Source organism: Acipenser ruthenus, chromosome 7 (genome assembly GCF_902713425.1).
Source record: "Acipenser ruthenus chromosome 7, fAciRut3.2 maternal haplotype, whole genome shotgun sequence".
In the NCBI taxonomy this organism is placed as follows: domain Eukaryota; kingdom Metazoa; phylum Chordata; class Actinopteri; order Acipenseriformes; family Acipenseridae; genus Acipenser; species Acipenser ruthenus.
The window spans coordinates 2,579,978-2,606,195 of record NC_081195.1 but is presented as its reverse complement, the minus strand read 5'-3'; the positions used below and the strand labels follow the sequence as shown (position 1 = coordinate 2,606,195).

Here is a 26,218-nt window from a genome sequence, read left to right as displayed (position 1 = left end):
CCTCAATCCTGACCAGTTTCCCAGTCCCTGCCGATGAAAAGCATCCCCATAACATGATGCTGCCACCACCATGCTTCACCGTGGGGATGGTGTTCTCAGGGTGATGAGCAGTGTTGGCTTTGCGCCACACATAGCATTTTGCGCTAAGGCCAAAAAGTTCAATTTTGGTCTCATCAGTCCAGAGAACCTTTTTCCACATGCTTGCTGTGTCTCCCACATGCCTTTTGGCAAAATCCAGGAAGGTATGGATATGGGTTTTTTTCAGCAATGGCTTTCTTCTCATCACTCTTCCATAAAGCCCAGCTTTGTGGAGCGTCCGGGTTATAGTTGTCCCATGGACGGTTTCTCCCATCTCAGCTGTGGATCTCTCCAGCTCCTTCAGAGTTACCATTGGCCTCTTGGTTGCTTCTCTGACTAATGCCATCCTTACCTGGTCACTGAGTTTTGGTGGACAGCCTTCTCTAGGCAGAGTCGCGGTTGTGCCATAATCTTTCCATTTTAACAGTGCTCCGGGGGATGTTCAAAGTTTGGGATATTTTTTTATAACCCAACCCTGATTGGTGCTTCTCCAGAACTTGTTTTGATAGCTCCTTGGTCTTCATTATGCTGTTTGTTTAGATATGCTCTCTAACAAACTCTGGGGCCTTCCAGAAACAGGTGTATTTAATCTGAGATCATGTGACACTTTAACTGCACACAGGTGGACTCCATTCAACTATTTATGTGACTTCTAAAGGCAATTGGTTGCACCAGAGCTTATTTAGGGGTGTCACAGCAAAGGGGGTGAATACTTATGCAATCAAGACTTTTCAGTTTTTTATTTGTAAATAATTTTGTAAAATATGTTGATTTTTTTCCCCACTTCGACATTATGGACTATTTTGTATAGATCAGTGACAAAAAATCCTAATTAAATCCATTTTAATTCCAGGTTGTAACACTACAGAATGTGGAAAAGTCCAAGGGGGGTGAATACTTATGCCAGGCACAGTATGTATTAATCCCAATGCTGAATTCAAGACAAAATCATTTATGAAATAACAATGCCACCTTGTTTTGCTGGGTTACAACTCTATTGTAAAACCTTTATGATTAAAAGTGACATTTATCCAAGGATTATATTTAAATGTAACACAAATTAAAAGGTTATATTTCAGACCAGAAACAAATTAAAAAAAAAGTTCATCCAAATCCAAAATAAGCTTCTTGTTTGGGGGCTCAAATAAATTTGCTATAGTACTATAAGTCTTTGGGACTACTTCAATATTTAATCTATATAAAACATACCTATTGTAGAAATACGGTTACCATTGCTTTATAAATGGTATTTTATACCAGGCTTTATCAGTATTATGGTTTTAACAAAATACTGCTTATTTTGTCTTCATGAGTGACACACTTCTACAAGCAATGAACCCCTCACAACCTTTGCAGAAGATACAGTTACAAGCTTAAACTACTTTTAAATATACAGATTGTATAATAATTTGGTCTGATACTTTTAAAATAATCACCCAACTGTTCCTATGCAGAAATGAACTGCAGGAGTGCATTTTCTAGTATCCTCTAGTGGAAATAATAAGTGTGTGCAAGACTGTGTCTGGGAGACCTGACTTTGATTCTTAAAACACTATGAGGGGTAACACTTGAAAACAGCAGAGTTGCTTTGCTGGTTGCTTCTCTGGCTGAGAATTTTGAAGTCAACAGTGCAGTTTGTTTTATTTCTACTGTTTGTTAAAAGCTAACAAAACTTTTCTTCATATGCTTTTTTTTTATTACCTTACAGGAACTGACAGAGCTACTTCAACATATGGGCTTTCCATCATTATTAATTCTTCTAGATCTAAGTGCTTCCTTAGATACTGTAGACCATTCCAATTCAACTGAATCATCTTGAAAGCACAGTAGGACTGTCTGGCCTTGTCCTATCCTGGTTCAAATCTTGTCTTTCGGATAGGTTTCAGTTCGTCTCTATTGGGCAGGTAAAATCAGCAGTAACTGAAGTTGTCTGTGGTGTTCCACAGGGCTCCATTCCAGGTCCCTTGCTTTTTTCATTATATATGCTACTGTTAGGTGACATTTTCCGCAGACACAGAGTGAACTTCCATTGCTATGCTGATGATATCCAGCTATATTTGTCCCTAAAGCCATGAATTTCTTCTGCCTGGGTGTTATTAGCTACTTGCCTTACAGACATCAAGCATTGGATGTCACAGAATGTTCTAATGTTGGATTACATGAGCTCGGCCCTTGCAGTCTCTCATCAAAACTTAAACTAGAAATTAAGAGTTTGGGAGTCATCTTTGATCCTGATCTATCATTTGAGACTCACATTATGTAAGTTACTATAGTATCTTTTTACCATTTGAGAAATACAGCCTAACTTAGACCAATTATTTCCATATCTGATGCCGAGAGACTAATGCATGCCTTTGTTTCATCTAAATTGATTATTGTAATGCACTTTTTTTTGGATGTCCCAAAACGTGTGGTATCCCGCTTGTAGCTTGTCCAGAATACCGCCACTAGAATTCTGACTAAAACCAGGTAAAGTGAACATATTACCTCTGTTGTGGCCTTTTTACATTGGCTCCCTGTGTAGTATAAAACTGATTTTAAGATTTTGCTGTTAAATTACAAGGCCCTGAATGGATCAGCACCTACTTATTTGCAGGAATTTTTGACCCTGTATCTTCTAAACCGCACTCTGAGATCACAGGATGCGGGGCTGTTGGTTATTCCTGGGGTCAACAAAAGCAACACGAGAGGTTTAGGGCTTTTTCTTGTAGAGCTCCTAAATTATGGAATGCTCTGTCTTAATTTGTCAGGGAAGCTGGGACCATTATAGTTTATTATTATTATTATTTTCTTAGCAGACACCCTTATCCAGGGCGACTTACAATTGTTACAAGATATCACCTTATTTTTACATACAATTACCCATTTATACAGTTGGGTTTTTACCGGAGCAATGTAGGTAAAGTATCTTGCAAGCGTACAGCAGCAGTGTCCCCACCGGGGATTGAACCCACAACCCTCCGGTCAAGAGTCCAGAGCCCTAACCACTACTCCACACTGCTGCCCTACTTTAGAAGCCAAGACTAAAAATGCACTTTTATAAAATGTCTTATCTTAGTGGGTTTTAAGGTAACTAAAATCGCTGCTTTTGTATTATTATGTGTATACTGTTATTTAAATGGTCTGACTGTGGCAGTTGTATGTGTGACATGCTATACAAATGTACTGTGGTTTGTTCTTTTTTCTGCTATGTACTGTACTGTGGTTTGCGATGTTTTTGTATAGAAAGTGCTATATAAATGCAATATATATATATATATATATATATATATCTAAATCCAGCAACATGGATCCACAGGATGGAAATGTGTCTTTAAACATGTTAAAGACCCTCTTTGTTTGCATTAAATACACAGTCACACCTGAGTCATGTTGATTAGCACTCATAGCTGCATTAGCACTCCAGATGTTGCTGGAGTTAATGCACTCTCGTATCACTGTCACAGCTTAGACCGTTAGTATCTCTTCATTCAGTTCCATCTCATTAAAACATAAACCAATACCATTATATTGCAGAAAGTGATGACAGACTTTCTCCTTTTTTTAATCCCCCCCCCCCCAATTCATCTGTCAATAGTCTAGTGATTAAATATGACCTTTCACTCTCAATTTTGTTCCTTCTCTGAGTGGCTTCCTGACTGTATTGATTTGGACCTGTTAGTCTTGCTTTATTACTGTTGGTTGGCTGCCATTAGCGCTCACGGCCAATCAATCAAAATGGTCATAGGTAACTAATTAACAGACCACCAAGAAAAGGTAACATTTCCAGCCCCCGCTGACCTGTCAGTTTCTCTGTAGTGTGAAATATTTGGATCCAGAGAAGACTAGTTCTTGGACATTCTTATTAACACCTAAATCTGCCACTAGCAGAAGTTGCCAACGTAGCTGTGAAAACAGAGAGGTCTGGCATTTCCCACCTAGAAGCACAGCTGAAGCACATTATTCTGTCGCAGTGCAAAAGTATGCAGTGAAAAAATGCCAGCCAAATGGTGTCTTTGGATTCAGAGGTTTTGGGTTTATTCGAGCAATAGGACTTTCTCAAGAAGAGGGTGTGGGATACAGAGAGTGGAACATGAAAAAACTGTCCATGCCAAATGATTCTGCAGCATTCCGAGGTGTACAAATTGTAGTATTTGTCTTCGGCAAGGGGTGCAAATGCACCCTACCGTGTTTAAAATGAGCATATCTCATAACTCTTTCAGTACTCTATTCGATTACTGCATTTTTTACAGTCCATTCTGCAAGTCAATAAGGAAGGCTCAATAGTGGTAACCTAGTATATGAAAGACGTGTTTTTTGCAACTAATAAGCAGGGTACAGTGCTGAAATCTAATGTATTATACACATATAGACTCATTCTAAGATTTGAAATATATGACATAAGGCTATAAAATTTATTTTAGAAGTGATACACTTTTACTACTGTACATATATCCCATCTCCCCTGCAAGGGGATTACCATGTGCAATTTGAAGAAGGGTTACTTCCGTTTCCTCGGTCGGACAAGGACAAGGTATCAAAATAAAGGTAATCAATAAACATTTAAATCACATCTAAGGATATCCCACAATCTTCAAAAAGTTATGATGATCATTTTAAACATGTTGGGATGCATTTGCACCCCTTACCGCTGGCGAAGGGTTAAATGTACAGTATGTATCCCCCAAGTACCATCTCGCCAACACTAAACAGAATGTACTTATCGTCTGGGAATTCTCCGTTACTTCCCATTTAAGACATTGAGTCAAACCCCTGCTGGAGACCGAACTCTAAACTTTCTAATACAGGACATGAAGGATAACTGAAATGCCTTTTATTGACAAACCCCTTCTGTGTCTTTCAATACACGACTCTCAAACTGTGTTTGATTGATTAGCTTGACTGAGAGCAAGCTCACCAGCAGACAGCTGATGTCATTCCCCCTCGCGTCTGTGACAGGAGCCTGCAGCAAACGCCAGTCCCTTCCTTTATTGTATGTGATGTAGGTCTTCACTTGCTTCTCAAGCTTCTTGTTCGCCAAGAACATTCCGTTTATCCCTGCTACCTAGGAGAAATGGACACAGCTGAAAGATGCCTCTACATTTGAAATATGACATGTCACTATGTTCTTACATGATTTTTAAAAATGTCCTTTATTAAATATAAGTCACTTTTGCTGCCCAGTGTCCAATATATATGACATTGAAAAAGTAGGCATTAAATTGTTATGGGAACATACCCAGGGCAGTAAAGGGTTAAAGTAAAAGTATAGCAACAAAATACGAAGGCTTCTGTGTGTAAAACCAGTAGAAATTAAATGAAGAAAAAAGGTTTAAAAAGAAATACAGTTTGGCTAGGCTTGTTATAGAGTTATTAAGTGGCAGTACTTTATGAAATCACTAGATACAATGCATTTATCTTGGTATAGTTAAGAGTTCTCAGAACTCCATTATGGAAAGAAAAGGCTGATCCATTAGGGCAATTATTACATATTCCACCCACATTCGATTATCTATATAAAAAAGCAAAAGTCAGGTATGGAAACTATTATCTTTTAGTGCCTTGATTACATTAACAGCATTTTAATGCTTTTGCATTTTTTTAAAAAAGATTTCCGGAGACAATCCTGTTTTTAAAGAAAATGGAGTGGGATGGCCCTTGGTTGAAGTGTGCTTCCATATACAAGATTGTACAAATTAGAGAAGTTTTCTGAAACTCATGATGACTATAGCAGACTTCAAAGCAGTTTTTCATCTGCAACTCTTCTGAAGAAATCAGAGGCGACAATAGTTGAGAAATGATCACCTCCCCTGCCGGAGCTATTTAAACACCATGCAATGGTGTCCTGGTTGCCTTATTGGCCCAATTCTAGCACATGTATCTATATTTGGACAACTCCAACATAGTTGGCAAGAAAAAATAGTAAATAGGAAAAAAATTGACCTTTTCTCTGCTGGAGCAGTTCTATGTTTTAAATACTCCAGAAATATACAGTGCTAATATAAATTGTCACTTGTATTCATGGGGGAGTCCTAATGGCGATTTTTGCCGTTTTTCCCTGCATTACACATCAATGCCCTCTAGTGGATGAATAAAATCATAGTCTTTCTCGACTCATCAAGCTTCAATTTAGCCCATCAATTATTTCATACCTACAGTATTAGGGTGTGATGGACTATGTTGTCAGAAATCATGATTTCTGAGAGCTAGAGAAATGAAGCAGAAATGTATCCAGGCTTAAATATTGTAACACTCTTTCCAATGTTGACAATGCCTCAGTTTAATATTTTACCTGCACAAGATGTAAACATTTCAAGAAAAGAAACTAAAAAAACATCTGAAATGTCTTCAATTTACAACAAAGTCTGAGCCAGTAAGAAATTCTCTTTTCGGTGGATATTAGTGTTAGTGGCTGACAAACAAAACATGTATACCCACAAGCTGCTGCAGCTCACAATATTACATACCTCATAGAGGTCAATCATGACGTTCCCCTCAGCTTCTCTGCTGATCACCACACTCTCCAGGGCCAGAGTGAAGAAGACACCTCGAGCCTCTGACACATACAGGTTATAGGTATTATTCTGATTCCACTCCTGTACAGCGGCTACCACACGGTTCTCATCCGCACTGATAACATGCATGTCCTGTTTAAGGAAGACAGCGCTGATGTTAGCTCAGATCATTTAGTTCTGCACAGGGAAAAGCCCTCCAAGAACTTGTTTAGATTTGTTCTTGTTTTGTTATTCCTGTTACTTCCAATCAAATGACACAACCAAATTAATTTCTCTCAGTGTAAGAAATTGTGCACTAAAAACCCAGTAGAGAATACAAGGTATAAAAGCTGCATTCATAAAAATGGTCTGGGGACAGAATTTGTGGATGGCTGTTTTCCTTCCTGATAGATTTGTTTATAATGTCGAGAAGCATCTCATTTGCACCTGTCCCACTGAACTGGTCATGCTAATGGGGGTGTTGGGGTCATGCTCTTGGGGGCTTTGGGAAACGTACTGTATCTTCCTTACCTTTATTCTCCGTGTCAGCCCAGCTGGAAACAAAGAACACATGCAGGATCTTTGCAAATTGCCATATTCCCCAGTATCAGCTTTTGTAGAATCGTGCAACCCCCCAAATATTTAAGGGAATCCCACTCCTAACATCTAATACTGGATGGCAAGTATGTAATAATAATATTTATACACATAAACGATTCTTCATTTGAATCCCAGGTATGTTTGTAACCACAGATGGGCTCTTTTGCTGAAGTCAGAGAGAATATCCATGGCCAATATTACCTTTGGCAAAGTGTACTTTGGTAGCTTCATCTGTGAAAAGCCTTCTCTCCTATAAGATACATAATAAACTGGCCTACCTCCAGTAGTCACCTGCAATTCAAAAGCAAAAATATGAGGTTTGATTTTCCCTTCATCAAACTAGAGGAAGACACATATATATAAAGTAACACTGGGCAGTTATGACACATTTTTTGTAATAAGTGTAATATTTAAAAACTATGCAATATATTTATAGGTATGGATGTGGGGTACCAAATAGTGTCAATAACGTCATTTGACTTTCTGTCTTCATTTTTTTTTAATAAAAAAAAAACTACTTTCCAATATTCCAAGGCTTCGTGGAGACATAAAAATCCACTTTTATTCTTAAAAATGTCAACATTGGACCAAAAAAAAAGAATCCCTTAAAACACTTGCTGGTGGAGGTTTAGATTTTAAGATTTAAGATGTTTCTAACTGCTGGGTGGATGAATTGCTTCCACATTGTAATTTGCAAAAGTGAACAAAAAAAAAGGAATGCAATTCTGATAACCTATTTTTTCATTTTGGTGTACAGTTGAACAACATCCAAAGTATCCCCAGTTTACGGTAGTATACATAATTCTACTGTCATAATTACTTTAGTATGTGTCTTAAAAAATAGCAGCAAATGGTACCACCAAAGTTTTTGCAAGTTTGTTTTATAATGAAAACAGGGAAATGTTACGGGTCAGAAAGTCAAACTGTTTTTTTTTTTTTTTGAATCCATCACTTAGTTGTAAAAATAAACAGATAAATAAATTAATCTAAAATATATGTCATATTCCTTTGCGCAAAACCACATTCTCATTATTGAATGTTCACCTACTGCTTGCTCAGCAGTACTTATTACATTTTTCAATCATTACAATACCAGTATTAGCCAACCTGACATCTCAGCTCAACTGGATTAACCTTAACTGCCCCAGGAGGCCAACGCAGGATAAACCTTGATAAACAAGGCCTGGGCATCACGCTGTACTTGAATATAGGTTGTTCTAAGTCACAGGATTCTTTCATCAACAAATACCTTGTAATTACATACCTGAACAAACACATACTCATCCTGAACAACCAGGGAATTGGGGTCAATATAGCCTGGAAATGGCCTGCCTTTGTTGGCCTCGGTACAGTTTTGAAGCTTGCAGGTGATATATTGAGCGTCTGCAGAAGATAAATGAAGCATCGTGCAACCTATGATTTCATTGACATTCAATCAGACACTTGTATTAATTACATCACAAAACTGTCAGTGAACATCAATAGATCAGAAAGACACCGTTGGCCAAAGCCTGATATGAAGACTGCAAACCTTGAATGTTGTTTCCGGCTAACTGCCTGTCTTGTTCCATTACGAGGCAGCTGATCAATAATCATGTTCTGACAAAGCAGGCAGGCAAACGCTTACAGTACCTTGACATGGAGAAGCTCTGTCATTCTGCTCGATAACCAACTCACAGGCCAAGAAATGAGTCCAGAGACATAGAAACAGGGACCAAACAGGATTTTAAGTAGTGCTTCGATTTTTTAATGGGTCTGAAAATATGTATGGTGTCCACTACAAATTCATAAAATGGTGGTGGCTCAGCTCCAAGACGTCTCAAATCACTGAGATTGAAACGCATGTAATACAAAATTAAATAGCAGGACCAAATAATGACCAATCAACACCCCTACAGTATATCACAAATGGGTACACAATGTAAGCCACAAGAACGTAATGGTGTTACCAAGAGAAATCAAACAGGTCTTTGGTGCTGAGAGAAAGCTAACTGCTGCAGTGGTTTTCAAATCTCAGTGTAGCTCAGCAAGCATATCCCAGACTGAGCTGAGCGTTACTTTCACAGGCAGTTTCCAGTTCTGCAATGAATCAGCAAAGTGGAGCACAGTCAGACAGAGCTTGCTGTGCAGGTGAAGTCCCAATCTTTGCTAAGGTCAGTCTGAATGACAGCCCCGGCTGCTGGTTGGTATTCCAAAGACAGTGGAGTGCTCAAAGCCGCAGCTAAATGATGATGAATGGTCTCACACTACTTCCAGCCAAAACTACTAAAACTCAGCAAGCTTGACAGCTCCGCTTCCTCACTGCAGCTTCTGTTTATAAAAGAGTGGAGCTCCCACAATGGAACCGTATTGTTATGTGCACCATGGTCATACACTTTGCTGCCCTTTCATTATTTTGTCGCTTGGTGCTTTTCTAGGTACCCCTGTCCCTAAGTGTCAGCTCTTCCTGAGGGGTATATCTAGCCTATAAATGCTCACTTTATTACAGTTGCTCGTTATTTTATTATTAGGTGTTCTATAGAATCATGAAAAGTTTGGGGCTTTCAAACATGGGTAGTTGATTTTGCAATAAAAATAATATCTTTTTTCAACAGGATGTAACTCCTTACAAGAAAGACAGTGCCTATTAATCATATTATTTGATAATGTTGTCAATTTTGGGTTTTTCCATACAGAACTGCATCTGACCTGTATAATAACTTGCAGATCTTCCGTTTTTACATATATATATATATATATATATATATATATATATATATATATATATATATATATATATATATATATATATATATAGATATATACACATACATACTGTAATTTGTATATAAAGGGATTACCATAAACAGGGCAGTCCTACCAGATAGATTGTCTTTAATACAGGATTCAATGAATACTTTTTTAGCAATCTAAACTACCTCAAGTAATCTTTCTCCTGTCATTTATTCAACCTGCTTGACAATACCTGAGAAAGGGAATCAGATAATCAGCTTTTTATAATGTCAGAAATGAAGATGCATTACAGCATTCCTATTACTTAGAATATCCGAGATGAGATCACTTACGTCCTTCTGCAACACTTGTCTCCAGGTGAATGAGATCAGGCTCCTTATCTAAATCCAATACAGACCTAGATGACACAAAAGAGCATGGAGAATAATTAGATTTAGAAAGCATCCAGAAACCTACGACATAAGCATGAAAGCTTTCTCGTACACTCAAAAAACAGCATCCTGGAGGATTCTGTTTGTATTTTGGTTGCCTAATGGAGTTTATTCCTGCCATGATGATCAACTTCTTTTAGGGCCATTTATGAAATCATTTCTGTAAAAAATACAATTGTCAATAACGGTGGAAAAATGGTTTATGTGTGGATTGGAGAATGTTCAATATTAAGTACATCTCCTAGTGGAAATGATTTGACTTACTTACTGTGTTTAGTCAGATTTACCGAGCAGTAAGGGAAAGGCAAAGGTAATAACATACAACACCTGGTATGTATTCATCACATACTGCCAAAAGAAAAAAGAACATTCTATTTGGAGCAGGGCAAGGGGGTTATGTTTTCATTCAGATTAAAATCTTTTTGCAAACACTGAAAAAATCATGGAAACCAAATGCAACAGTTTGCTGCAACTGCCTATAGATATAAAACGTACAGCTACGTCAACTGATAGTGTAAGAGAAATCCCAACTGCATTGTTTCAAGGGGTTCAAACTGATTTAAGACAGGATAGTAACTGTTCCTCTCCTGCTACTCAGCGATTGCTGTGATCTGCTCTATTAGACTGCTCAAGTTATATATTAAAAAAAAAGAAATGTACTGCCTATGTGGCGGCAACATTTTTGTCGTTAACTGTGTCTGTATATTCTGTCTTCCACAGTTCAGTAGGGAATTAGGTAAATCATTGAGAAGAAAAGCTCAGGTGGGCCTAATTACCAAACCGATATGCACCAAGTCTTACTGCCATTCTTGAAGTCATCCATGACTGCTATTGAATTGTTGGTTGCTAATTTTTTTCTGGGTTCATTGTAGAGTCGCTTAATAACTAAGGCGATTGATTTGCTGACCTATTTGTATGTAGTAATGTTGATACATAGGACAATAACTCATCCCCGAGGGTAAACCACAGCTGGGTTTTAGATCTGCCTCTGCTAATATAACTTAAATAGACCCAAGGAAGTTTTACATTACCATTAAGTTCCCATGAAATTATTTTTTTTTTTAACATTGAGCATATCATATCAAGATACATTTGAGATAAGATTCACTAAATGAATGTATTACCATTTAGTCATGTTACCACAACAGCAATTAGCATACATGCTGTAGCAGGGTGTCATAAAAACTGAAGCATGGAGTGCAGTGGTCATTAAAGGAGGAAGGTCATCAGAGATCCAAAGATGTGTTGTCTTCAATTATTGTATAGGATTGGGAACTGGAAACATGATTTCAACACACAGAGAGGGTAATTTAGTGAAACCATATTATAAAACACCACACATTCGCAAAGATTTCCTTCAAAGGCCTAAATCATTGGGAGGTATGGCCTTGCCCAATTTTCGGCTGTATTACTGGGCTGCTAACATTCGCACCCTGTCTTTCTGGCCGCACTCTCACCTTCAAAAAGATCTCCCAGCTTGGTTACATATTGAAACATCTTCCTGTGCACCATACTCACTTCCTGCACTTCTTTACTCCACCCTTCCTCTCTCCACCCCTCGCTTTACTAACCCTGGCATTCGGCATTCTCTACGGATTTGGTCTCAGTTTAGAAATCATTTTGGTCTGCAGTTGTCTTCAATCCTAGCTCCTGTTGATGCTAACCACTTATTCCCACCTTAATTATCGGACATGGCATTTCGGACTTGGCACCATAATAGTATTAAAATTTGGAGTGATTTATATATTCAGGGAATCTTTGCCTCCTTTGAACAGCTCTCCCAAAAATTTGGTCTGCCGAGAAAATACTTTTGTCGATACCTTCAAGTGCGATAGTTTGTTTTTAAAAACGACAGTTAATATCCCGACAATCCCTCCTACATCCCCTCTTGATTCTATTATAGTGTCAAGCCCTAATTCTAAAGGAAGTATGTCTTAGATTTATGGTAATATTAATACATTGAACTCTACTAAATTTGGGATGCTGTGGGAGGAGGACCTTGTACTGGTCTTCTCAGATGAGGAGTGGGACTCTGTTCTTGCTCGTGCCCTCCTCATCAATCTGTGCAAGACACAGCCTAATGCAGTTTAAGATTCTTCATAGGCTTCATATGTCTAAAACCAAATTGACTAAAATCTACCCTAAGATAGATCCAACTTGTGATCGATGCCACCAGGCTCCGGCCTCCCTGGTCCACATGTTTTGGACATGTCCAAGAGTACATACTTTCTGGAGTTCTATTTTTCAAACATTTACTGATGTCCTACAACAACCCTTAAGCCCTCTCCTGAGATCTCTCTCTTTGGTATTTTACCTCAAGATGTGACCATGTCCAAACTTCAATCTGATACCCTTGCTTTTAGCACCCTGTTAGCCTTTTCTATCATACTTCAAAAATCTGAAATCGCAGCCCCCACCTTAGCTGAACTGTTGTGTACTATCTAGTCATGGTTGTACTGTACTACCTTATATATATATATATATATATATATATATATATATATATATATATATATATATATATATATATATACTCTATTTCTGTATCTGTCTTGTTATTGTTTATAATTCAATTTTGGTTGGTGGGCAGGTGGGCAATTCTCCTGTTATATGTACATTGTATTACTTATTGCTTCATTTTGCTCTTTACAAAACCCAATAAACAGAGTTGAAAAAAAATTAGTTACACTGCCACACCCAGTTTCTACATTTCATTCTATCAGACGTAACATGTTAATCTGAGTAATGCCATTCCCACTATTCTCTACACAATGCCTAATTTGTTAAATAATGAACAAATAACAAATAATTTAACAAACCCTACTGTATATACAGTAATGACATGGGGGCAGGGGGAGAGGTGATATGATACTCTCGCAATCTCTATGCTGTCAAGCTGTGGATTAAAAAGCGGCACTAACAGTCATCAACCTATTCAGATTGTATTCATTGCATTAACAGTTTGGGAGGTGAAGGGTTCTTGCATTTTTCATCCTCGCTGTATAATAAAAGTTGCACACCTGCTCTGTTCAGCAGTGTAATGGTTCAGTTCTTCTGTCCCTTTTACTGGTGGAGTTTCCACTGGGGAGTTCAGCTTCCAGAGCCTCAGCACTGAAGCTCATATCCCTTGTCATAAATCTTACACATGTGCTAAACCAGCTTCCCTCAGGGATCCCTTGCTGCTGCTTGTTACGAGTTTGGCAGTTCCTGCAAAATTGCTCAACTACAGATTTTTAAGAAGCAGAGGCAGAAATGTTATAAATGACTACCTTTGAAAGCTTCAATCTCTCCGAGACATCCAACTAAGCAGCAAGAACACAACAGAGAAGAGAAGAAAAGAAGCCAAATATGTCCGTGTTACATAATAAAAAGGCCTCTTGTTGCCTCAAACCATCTGAAACGTACAGCCAGTGATCAAATGTTTCAGCCAACTTCAAGGATTCAAGCTGAATTTAACTTATAACAGCATTTTTAATCAATTTCTAAAAATAATTTTAAAAAAATCCTACAAAACACATGTCAATACCATACATTCCCTGCCGCGGCTGGAAATTCAGAATTACAGCTGTCAGTATGATAAAACGTTGATGACCATGTGTGGCAATGTGCCCCGCCCCTGTGTGCATATTATGTGTTGTATGTTGCGTGCGTGTGTTAATGTTGGTGTATAGTCATTGGTACACGGGATATAAACGGGTCTGTGTTTCACGTGTGATTTAAAAAGGTGGATTTGTATTTAGGCACAAGGAGGGCACAAATCACTTCACGTGCTGGTTAAATGTAATATGTGAGCACGGGGTTGCACAGAATTAATTCACGTGCTGGGATTCAAGTGAATAATTAATTAGTAATTGAATCCCAGCACAACAGTATATATAGATGCACATTTCATTCAGTCGGGGTTGGGTGTTCGGTGAGTGGAGAACGGGATTGGAGACGGAGGTAATATGGAATCCTAAAAGTGAATAGTTAGAGTATCTGCTCACCGTGTTTGTTTGTCTGTCTAGTCCGTTTTGTTCGTCTATTTATTTTGGCGTATAGTGCCGTGCCCTGTGTTTTGTCTGTTCAAACCTTTTATTTTCTGTTCTGTTTATTAAATGCTGAGCGAAAGCATTCGCTCAGCTTCACCAAACCACACCTCTCTGTCTGTTTATTTCCTGCATCTGGTCTGACGCCACCCACTCCGGCCGTCTTTGTGACACCATGACATGCAGTATACAGTACATCAACACAGTATGTACATACAAAGTAGTATAAAATAAGAAAGAAAAAGTTTTAGCTTTGAAGAAATGTCTGAAAGTATTAAAGCCTATTGTATTTACCGGTGGCTTTACTTTGAACATGCAATAAATGCCACATACTCATTACCTATAAAACATTATTTGTAGTGAAATTTAAATGGATTTAGTGAACACCAAGGCTATCCACATCACAGGGCCAAAGTTATCCTTCCAGCCTTTAATTCCGAGTGGTGTCACTCTGTTGTAAATCAGTAATCTAGCACAACGCCTTTCTGTAGCTTGAAGCTGAGGTGCAACAGGAGTGCTAAATCCCAAACATCTATGGCTGGGAACATATTAGTTTGTATACATGAAATGGATATCAGTATCATAACCAATCATCTTTAAGCAATACAGGATGTAATATACAAAGGTATAAACAAGTTAAACAATAAGTTATATTTGCAACAGTATGTGAGCCACACATTTAATATTTAGCTATTTATGTCCAGGAGAAAATTGCAAACATGGGTCATCTGGAGTAGGATATTGTCACTGTAGATTTTTTTTTTTTTTTTGCAATCAAGATGACTACAGTACAGTACGACATGTGCTTGTAAAATAAAAATACAAATATATTTTAAAAAAGACTTCATTCACAGAATCATTTCCTTGGCAATGATACAGTGAGAAATAAAAGTGCAATTTAGAAAAGCTTAAAACAAACAATACACTCTTTCTTAAAGCTATTTTGACCCAATTCACAAATGGAGATTCCGTCAAAGATAGAATAATGTAGTTCATCCAATGCCTTGTCAGAGATTTACATCTAAAAATACTTCTAGAGGACTCCTGTACTACTGTATGTAATTCATCAGGAAAACAGGGCATTGGACGGGAGAACCAGACAGGTAAGCCATGTATCAAGCCTGATTGTTTAGGTCTAGTTGAAGCACAGGAAGTTGTATAGTACAGTATGTTTTCTCTTCTGCAGTTGCATGTGGCTGTCAGCAACCTCTGAATTTATAGGTATGTTAAGAATGGGTTTGGAGTGTGGGAATAAAATCTTTGGTAAAGACAAGCGACCCAAACATGAAATAACAAGCAAACTGGTGTTATATTACCTTGGACATGAAATATTGGACAAGCATGAAAAGTATACTAACTTTAGACAGTTAAAGTGCCCAAGTGCTTAACTTTCCAATCTGGATTTAAATCATATTTAATTGTACTGTAACTTGGAAGAAAAAACTATTTAGTTGCAGGAAAAACAATTCTCTTTTGCACTGGTAAGACAATGTGGAAAATTAACTTTAGATTCACTGTATGTTCTCGTCACCATCTGATCTTAGCACTTGAAATGTTTTACATTATTGTAGTGAGTTCTACTGTTCCGAGTAGCATGCTTTCTATGCATTACATCTGTTCTTGCTGCTGTAAGGATACACAAAACTGAAATGCAGCAGCACAATGGAAATAAATACTGCCTCCATCTTGTGGACATGGAAGCAATAACAGTCATGGTACTTACAGTTACAGTATACATACACAATATTAGACCATACACGCATGCATTGCCTCAAAGTACTACACTCTTTTCTGTCTATGCTTGTTTAACCTGTTTATGCTTCATAAGTGAGTATAACCTATATATTGATATGTCAAGCTATTATGTATTAAACAATGAGCATGTTTGTTGTACCTGTAGGCACAGGTTTCTCTGGATTTTGAACTGTAGCTGGGACAATCTGTCAGAAGGGAAAAGAAGGCGAACTAACCTTTTTTTTCCAGAAAAACCCTGACTAAAGCTTTTTTTGATAATTTACTGTATTGCCAAAATAGTTATTATTTGGTGCCGTGTGGTAACTATAGCACCATGATCAAAGTGTGTCTGTCACATTTCTGTCCCTAGACCCAAGATGATATCTACAGCAGGTCTGGATATAAAGTGCAAAATAATGAATGTCTTGTCATTAAGGTATTACAAATAGATGTGCTTGTGACGTTGTCTGTTCTCTAGAAACATCAAGAGAACAAAATTGTGCCTACTCTTCTAAATATTCCCTACTGTGACAGGGCAGAGGCCTTATACTGGGAAAATACATGTACTGTTGCTGTAGCTGGCAACCACCTTGGCTCAAACACTGGGGAGCAGCCTTGAGACAAGTTGGCTACCCATTACCCAGATGAGATGGTTTAAGTTAAATTGGATTGGTGTGGTGTCTTTTGATTGACTGATTGATCGGCTAGGAATGTAGTTCTGGATTAGCCGATCAATCAATCAGTTGGCCACCTGAGAGAGACACCACACTATAAAAAGAGCAAAGAAAGGGTTCAGTTCAGTGAGGGCCTCAGAGTGGAGTTCTGTAGAGACTCAGAAAGAAGAGTGACAATTCACAGAAGCTTGTATTCAATTATCTATTATCCTACATGTCATATTTTGACATTTAGAAAGATCTGTAAATACACCACAGTGTGAACTCTTACCAGAAGAATCTGTTTGGAGCTACTCAAATATCTGTAAATACACCACAGTGTGAACTCTTACCAGAAGAATCTGTTTGGGGCTACTCAAAGATCTGTAAATACACCACAGTGTGAACTCTTATCAGAAGAATCTGTTTGGAGCTACTCAAAGATCTGTAAATACACCACAGTGTGAACTCTTACCAGTAGAATCTGTTTGGAGCTACTCAAAGATCTGTAAATACACAACAGTGTGAACTCTTACCAGAAGAATCTGTTTGGGGCTACTCAAAGATCTGTAAATACACCACAGTGTGAACTCTTACCAGAAGAATCTGTTTGGGGCTACTCAAAGATCTGTAAATACACCACAGTGTGAACTCTTACCAGAAGAATCTGTTTGGGGCTACTCAAAGATCTGTAAATACACCACAGTGTGAACTCTTACCAGAAGAATCTGTTTGGGGCTACTCAAAGATCTGTAAATACACCACAGTGTGAACACTTACCAGAAGAATCTGTTTGGAGCTACTCAAAGACTTGTAAATACACCACAGTGTGAACTCTTACCAGAAGAATCTGTTTGGGGCTACTCAAAGATCTGTAAATACACCACAGTGTGAACTCTTACCAGAAGAATCTGTTTGGGGCTACTCAAAGATCTGTAAATACACCACAGTGTGGACTCTTACCAGAAGAATCTGTTTGGGGCTACTCTCTCATGGACCAGCCGCCATCTCCTCCCAAATTCCACAGAGCTGTACAACTAAAAAAATACAAATAGAAAAAAGAAAGAAAGAAAGCTTAGCTTCCCAATTGCTTGTAAACAGAAGTTTGGATTATATTTATGTCTCATTGCCAACATGAATGAAATGTCATTTTAAATGCTTACTGAAATATCCCAACTGCTCTGAAGAGCCCTAATCCTTTCCCTGGCAAGACTTAAAGCAATGACGCTACTGTTCGGTGGTTACAAATACTTTATCACCAGGTTTCAGCTTATTTTAGTTATCATGACAATGTTGAGGTTTTGTTGTTTTGATGGATGTGAACCAACTGGGTTGAAAGGTCTTACTGGCTTTCGGAAGAAATTTAAACCAATGCCTGGGAAATTTGCATTCAACAGCAGATGTGCATTTAGCTAAAAGGCAGTTAAAAGAAATGATCAGGAATTTCAAATTCAAAATGGTATAAGGGTTTGAAGTGATTTTATTATTTACAAATTGTGCTTTAATGATGCCGAATAAACTATGTTTATTTTCTATGGGAAAAAAGGCAGCATTGCAGATTGGAAATAGCTTTTAAATCAATTAGCCATAATGGTATGGTAGAAAAAATGAACAGGCAAACCTTGCAGTTAAATTTAGCAATAAATGAATACGCATGAATATGGATTGGGAGCATATTCCAAAATATGCTAAAATGCCAAAAATATTTTACAATAAAAATGAGAAACTGCTCACTACTTTGCCAGCATAATGTCAATAAAGAGAATTACATTGGTTATTTAATGTATTTTAAATAAGTCACTGTGCATGGTAGAAACGAAACTTATTACAACACATTGTTTTCCTTTCCAGGATCATAGTTTTAGAATTTCTATAGAAACATGTTGTCCTTTATGCAGCCATGTTAGAAAAAACAAACAAATAGTAAGCAGTACACCTGGAGGTAATCCTTGAAGTACTGGTTTGATTTGCCAGTAATGTAATGTTAATACATAAGGGAGTTACAAAAAAAAAAAAAATTGTGATCAAGAGTTGGTAACATTGTTCCTCTGGGAGAGGCTAGAGGCCCAGGCAGCTGCCTAAACATCTGGAAAAATGCTTGAGCCTGTTGATATCAATTTTCATGTGAACATGCATAATTAGAATATTCCCTGCAATCTTTTTAAGGCTGTTTTCGACAGCAGCAGATGTACCCTGAATTACTGTAAATATTTTAAATGTAATAAAATCTATTTATTATTCATTAGATATCATTTATTACCTCAGCATGGCTCCCTGGTGAACAGAAATCTCTTTATGCATGAAAATCTGCTGTGACATCATGTTTTTTTTTTTTTTCCAGCATGATGTGATGGATTGAATAATGATGTCATCCAGGCTCTCTGGTTTCTGTTGAATGCAGACCAGAAGGTACTGTATCGATTCAAATTTTAATTTTGCAATATTATTATTACCAATTAAAAGTTAAAGGCCTTTACTAAAACGCTGTGTTCTCAGCAGCTGTTATTGGACCTAAACATACAGTGCTATCTGCAGTCTCTGGTCCAGTTTACTTTAAGGGAAGATGCTCAACCTGCTCTTCATTGCTATAGTCATTAGCATGGCATGCTGGTCCGCTGGTATGCCATCTTAACAACTCCCATTAGTTACATTGTCTTTTACAATCTTGGGGACATTACATAATTTCAGGGAGTCCATTTAACTATTTTTTTCTCATTTCAAAACCTCATTTTTACTTTTATTGTTCTCTGCTTTCAATTTGAACTTTTATGGTGATAGTAACCTGAAGCAAACTAGAAATTATCTTTTATAATGTCAAGCTGACTGCTCAACAAATACGTCGGTGACAGTTTCTCCTAGCTCTTGTCTATTGGCTTGTGCATGTGTGTTGGAGAAGCTGTGTGACTATAATTAATAAGGTACATTAAATGACTACCAATACCATTTTTAAAAAGATATGAGAAAAGTAGACACTGTAATATTTCTCAGTTTAAATCTTTTTCTAGTGGCTTTGTTAGGATTGTCATTGACGTAAAGAAAAAAAAAAGTCCCACTGTAATGGGCAGGCTTACAGAATTAAAAAGAAGATATCATTGATTTCAGATCAAATCTGTTTTACATATAGAACAGCAAATATTGAATACGTGCCATCAGATTATTGCTATTTCCCTTAGTCATATTCATCAGCTGCATTAACATTAAATAGTAAAGTCAAGAAGGATTGCATACTGTAAAACTGGGTTAAAACTGACCACTTTGCATTTAAATCAGCATCTGCCTTTGATGTGATTTAACAATTAGAGTATACTTCGGCTGTTGGCTGTAGCTATACAGTTCACTGCAACATTGTAAACATTATATAACACTGTATTGCTAGATTATTGTTGAAATTGGCATATAGTACATTGATTTTTTATATGATAGCTTTCTTTTTTTAAAAATATGACTTCAGTCCGATTTCCAATATTTATTAATTCATGTATTTACTATAAAAGGAAACGTGCAAGCAAATAACATTTTAAAGTCCATCTTCTAGGGAGAATCTGTATCAAAGTGTGCTTAATTATAGTGCAGTATTAATAATAAAAACAATACAGTGCTAAATGATGTGTGTTCATTCAATGGGAAAATATACTGTATTTCAATTAATAGAAGCAATATGCACTGTCCCAGGTGCTGAAACACAACCTGTGTTCTTGTAGGTCTTGTCTTTATTTCCCTGTGTTTACTCTTCAATATTAACTAAAACAGTTACATTCTGCAGCTGCTGTTCTTGGCTAAGTTTTTTTTTTTTTTAATAGACATCCCAGGGCAATCTGCTGGTGGAGTTGTATTGTTTTGCATCATGTTTTTTCTCATACCCTTTCAATAAAAAGGCAGCTTATGAAAACCTCTTTATTATATAAGTATATAAGACATTTGCTTTTCCCTGGATTTTATGCATTTTACGCTGTATGAGTCGTGTAGTTCAACAGTACAGGTGCTTTGCAAGTCGTGTACCTTTCATATTTTAAGGTAAAAGCATTTAATAAAAATGCACAGCAATACATACTGATGAAATGTCAATGTATGCCAGTTAATAGTTTACTGTTTCCCTAATAAAAACAGGCCACCACAACCCCATCGCAATGAATCACACTCACTCACAGGTTAAATGCAGTCAAACATTTCCATGAACTAATATAATTGGCATTGCGGATTTTAAGCGCAAACAGTTCCCTGTCTTGTAATGAATGCAGATTACAGTTTACAAACAGATGGGATCAGAGCAAAACAAATAATTTATATCTGAAGCAAGTCTTGACTTCCATTATGCTATGGCTGCAGCTGTTAATAACTATTGCTATTGGTGTGACATGTACATTAAAATAATCGAAACGACAAGGTTGGAGAATAACAAACATAAATGCAGCTTCTGTCCTCAAGTCCAAAAAATATTTGCAAATGAATATGCATACAGTTTGTGCCAGACTTGACTCTCCAGTATCTCTCCAATGACCAATAAATTCTTCAACTGTGTTCTTATACCAAATAGTCCAACTGATCTAAGCAATCATATGTGCAGCAACACACACCGAAACATGAGCAATGCACAGGGGTGTTTTATTAAATTTAGGGCAAGATGTAAATGAAGGCTGGATTGTCGGATATGAACCAGCAACTCTGTAATCTCCAGCACAGCTGTCATTGAGTTTAAACACATCACCATTTACCAATAGAGGGAGTCTGTCACATTATGTTCACAACTAAGTGATTTTCTTCAATATCCTAGACAGTAATTGTGTTCCCCCAATGGGAAACAAATGAGGTATAGTTAGTATCAACAAATCTCATGAAGTTTTTGCATTTTATTCTTAAAGTAGGATATAAAAGTGGATAATAGATAGCTCAAACCATCGTTTAATGGTACCATTACAGTCATAAAACAGTTTTAGAATTCTCCACCCTCACTCTGGAAGATCTAACATAATAGGAAAGAAAAAAAAAGAAAATCAGCTTAAAAGTGCTGTGTCTCATTACATTGAAAATCAATACAACTCTACCAGGAGACTTTGTCCTGAATTTGTCAATTATTCGACCCTGCACACAAAAAAGAAGCTTGCTGTTTGAGATGGAACTACAGAGACTTAAAGCAGTGTGTTTATTTATTTCTTACCCTTTTGGGCACAGTCCGCATTTACATACAAAGGGACTCCTTTACCAGCAATAACATAGAGGGTGTAAATAACTCCTAACTAGAGAATGGGAGAAAACAGAACAGAACAGTGTGGCTGATATTTTTCACTTCTGATTTAGGTCAGATATTTGTATAGCACATAGCACCTCCTTATGGGCAAATCTTGTTACTACAGTCCAGTTGATACGTTATGAATAACTAAATAATAACTACAGTGAATGATGTGTCTTTTGCAGTAACAGATCATTTAATTTACTGTAAAAACAAGTCAAAGTTTTTAAAAAAATATATCAATAAACTCAGCCAGGAGATGAGTGAATAAACACAGTGAACTATAAAAGCCATAGCAATTTTACAGAAATGTCACGGAATTGTCACGGAATTCCCATGCGAAGTAAACATTACTGATATTGATATTTGGATACTGTAAAATAATGAGACGTGCCATCTTCAGTGGGGATCTGAAATATGAGCTGCCTAGTTTCTGAAAGTACTGGAACTCCAATTAAAATACGAATTTGTTTAAGCAAAAATTATACAAATTCATGTTTATTTTTTGTACATTTAATAGGTAATGTTCACGCGCAACTTTTATAGGTTACTCCCCCTTGATCAGTTCTGCCAGACTGGCGGTTTTCCAGCCATATTTGGCTTGTTTTGAAAGCATCTAACGGGTAAATATTGTCTTTGGTGGTTTGTTTATTTTTTGGCTATTTTTATGCATGCTTTTTTCTAGTCCTTTCGATTATGAGGTCATCACCAGTGCAGAACTTCAAGCCCCACAATGCCCTGTTCAGTACATCACATCCTCCCTCCATCTTTTTTTCTGGAGCTCTGCATCCAATAAAAGTAGGAATCACATCAATACTCAGTTATTTTTTATTCGTCATCAACTTAAGAACTGTATCAGTACAATTAGAATAGTTTTTGTTTTTAAATGTATTTGTAAAAGACTGTATCTGCCAACAGCTGTGGACAATTACATTTTACACGACATTCTGAATACATTTCTTCCTCGATCTCATCAGATAAAACAAAAACAGCGGTTCTGGTACTGCAAGTTTCTTAAGTCAAGGTTCTGCCTATAGAAAAATGTACCGTTCCGGCTTGTCTGCACCAGTGGACTTTGTCCATGACATCACACTTCTGGTGGACGTTTCTCACCTTTAGGTCGTGGCTGTAAGCCAGGATCCAGTCTTCTTGCTTGGGATGAAACAGTAGGCTCAGAATGTAGAAGCTCAGTCGATACTTCTGATAGGTGGCCCCTTCATCCGAGCTGATGAGCAAGCTGCTTTCGATCTCCGGGTCAGTCAGCAGCATTATCTGAAAAGAATAACATGAAAGAAATCTTAAAACAGCAGCAAAACATGAAAGAAAAGCAATAACTTAACGGTCGATACTACTGCTACCCCTATGGCAAAATAATTATATAGATTGTATACATCATTACTATGACAGCATTTAGCTTTAGATTGTATTAACCTTGTATTAAACCTTTTTCTTACTCAAAGAACCAGTAAGCTTTCAGCGAACTCCCTTCACTTCAGAGTAATGTGACATCGTGACAAAGCTGCGCAAAAAAGCTGTAAGGCAGTTATTTCTAGATGAGACTTTTTTTTCTACATTCTATTTCTGCCTATTTAAATTTGCATTACTCGTTAGCTGAAACTCACTAAACTATTTTACCAGTCATGACACTAATAAAGCAGATCAAATGTGTGTCCTTATTCCACTGGAATTTAATAAAGTCGAATCTACAATATAGAGTTTTGCAGAACAGTAAACATAACTACAGATTTTCCTGGGTAAACATACATGTATTATCGGCTCCACCTTTCTAAAAGTATACGTGTGATGGGTAAGTAGATATTTAGATTCAAATAGCATTGACTTAAGATCTTGTATTCAAACTGGATTACAATGCGGTCACAGGATGGTTTGAGCGTTGACGTCAGACCCGGAAGAACAAAGGACACAGACAGGACTGGTGAGTGATAAAAATGCGCTGTTGCACGTTTATTGTAAAATAAAAAATGTTTAAACAGACAAAAAAACTTTGTAAAACAAAACGGCGCATTGGCCAAAACAGACAGACAAAACAAACAGATACTGACAAACAAACTCTGGACAAAAAACAAACAACTATCATGCCTTTTTAAAAGCCAGCACGCTAAGACAGTGGGGTGATTTCCTCCTCCTACTGCACCACTGGTAGTGGAAATGAAGCCGGTGTTTCAGTACTTCATATTTTTAATAAACTGTAATTTAGTAAATGAATATGGCATTTCATAACCATAATGAACTACTGCAATTTACAGTAGATTGAGTTTAATCATCTGCCAGTGTCGGATGTAGACTTAAAACCTTCTGATGCAAGGTTCAACGCATATATATATATATATATATATATATATATATATATATATATATACACAATACTGTGCAAAAGTTTTAGGCAGGTGTGAAAAAATGCTGTAAAGTAAGAATGCTTTCAAAAATAGACATGTTAATAGATTATATTTATGAATTAACTAAATGCAAAGTGAGTGAACAGAAGAAAAATCTAAATCAAATCCATATTTGGTGTGACCACCCTTTGCCTTCAAAACAGCATCAATTCTTCTAGGTACACTTGCACAAAGTCAGGGATTTTGTAGGCATATAGTCAGGTGTATGATTAAACAATTATACCAAACAGGTGCTAATGATCATCAATTCAATATGTAGGTTGAAACACAATCATTAGCTGAAACAGAAACAGCTGTGTAGGAGGAATAAAACTGGGTGAGGAACAGCCAAACTCAGCTAACAAGGTGAGGTTGCTGAAGACAGTTTACTGTCAAAAGTCATACACCATGGCAAGACTGAGCACAGCAACAAGACACAAGGTAGTTCTACTGCATCAGCAAGGTCTCTCCCAGGCAGAAATTTCAAGGCAGACACAGGTTTCCAGATGTGCTGTCCAAGCTCTTTTGAAGAAGCACAAAGAAACGGGCAACGTTGAGGACCGTAGACGCAGTGGTCAGCCAAGGAAACTTACTGCAGCAGATGAAAGACACATCATGCTTACTTCCCTTCGCAATCGGAAGATGTCCAGCAGTGCCATCAGCTCAGAATTGGCAGAAAACAGTGGGACCCTGGTACACCCATCTACTGTCCGGAGAAGTCTGGTCAGAAGTGGCCTTCATGGAAGACTTGCGGCCAAAAAGCCATACATCCGACGTGGAAACAAGGCCAAGTGACTCAACTATGCACGAAAACACAGGAACTGGGGTGCAGAAAAATGGCAGCAGGTGCTCTGGACTGATGAGTCAAAATTTGCAATATTTGGCTGTAGCAGAAGGCAGTTTGTTCGCCGAAGGGCTGGAGAGCGGTACACGAATGAGTGTCTGCAGGCAACAGTGAAGAATGGTGGAGGTTCCTTGCAAGTTTGGGGCTGCATTTCTGCAAATGGAGTTGGGGGTTTGGTCAGAATTAATGGTCTCCTCAATGCTGAGAAGTACAGGCAGATGCTTATCCATCATACAATACCATCAGGGAGGCATCTGATTGGCCCCAAATTTATTCTGCAGCATGACAACGACCCCAAATATACAGCGAAAGTCATTAAGAACTATCTTCAGCGTAAAGAACAAGAAGGAGTCCTGCAAGTGATGGTATGGCCCCCACAGAGCCCTGATCTCAACATCATTGAGTCTGTCTGGGATTACATGAAGAGAGAGAAGCAACTGAGGCTGCCTAAATCCACAGAAGATGTTTGGGCCAACCTACCTGCCGAGTTCCTTCAAAAACTGTGTGCAAGTGTACCTAGAAGAATTGATGCTGTTTTGAAGGCAAAGGGTGGTCACACCAAATATTGATTTGATGTAGATTTTTCTTCTGTTCACTCACTTTGCATTTTGTTAATTGATAAATATAAACTATTAACATGTCTATTTTTGAAAGCATTCTTACTTACAGCATTTTTTCACACCTGCCTAAAACTTTTGCACAGTACTGTATATATTGTGAGCGAGCTTGCCACTCACTCGGGTTCGTGCCCCTTTAAGAACTGCGACCCAGCACACAGAAATGGATTTTAAATGCGCGGTTGCGCTCTTTTTAATTACAAACCAAACAAAACACAAACAAACTCCTAACTCAGTTTTTGGAGCGCTTACTATACACACTGGAACCTGACTCACTCGCAGGACGGCTAAGCCGTTTACCTGCCCCAAACCTTAACAGGTTTAAACTGTACCTTTTTCTCCGGACTGCTCAGAAGCAGAGCACCTCTCCTGCTTCCTTCTACTCAGCAGCCCTGAGCACACTG

General features: G+C 37.6%; 1 protein-coding gene across 2 annotated transcripts in view; it reads right to left on the bottom strand.

The window, feature by feature from the left end:
• Positions 1-26,218, bottom strand: part of LOC117415713 (VPS10 domain-containing receptor SorCS1-like) — a 127,867-nt gene that overhangs the window by 27,503 nt on the left and 74,146 nt on the right. For both annotated transcript variants that reach the window (XR_004546444.3, XM_034026417.3), the window contains exons 4-10: positions 23,071-23,229; positions 17,694-17,767; positions 10,217-10,281; positions 8,416-8,534; positions 7,353-7,442; positions 6,525-6,704; positions 4,976-5,122 (exon numbers count right to left, since the gene is read on the bottom strand). Coding sequence is in view for 1 of the 2 variants with exons in the window: in XM_034026417.3 (XP_033882308.3) it covers positions 4,976-5,122; positions 6,525-6,704; positions 7,353-7,442; positions 8,416-8,534; positions 10,217-10,281; positions 17,694-17,767; positions 23,071-23,229 (834 nt within the window). In the remaining variant the exon portion in view is untranslated. The remainder of the gene's footprint in view (positions 1-4,975; positions 5,123-6,524; positions 6,705-7,352; positions 7,443-8,415; positions 8,535-10,216; positions 10,282-17,693; positions 17,768-23,070; positions 23,230-26,218) is intronic.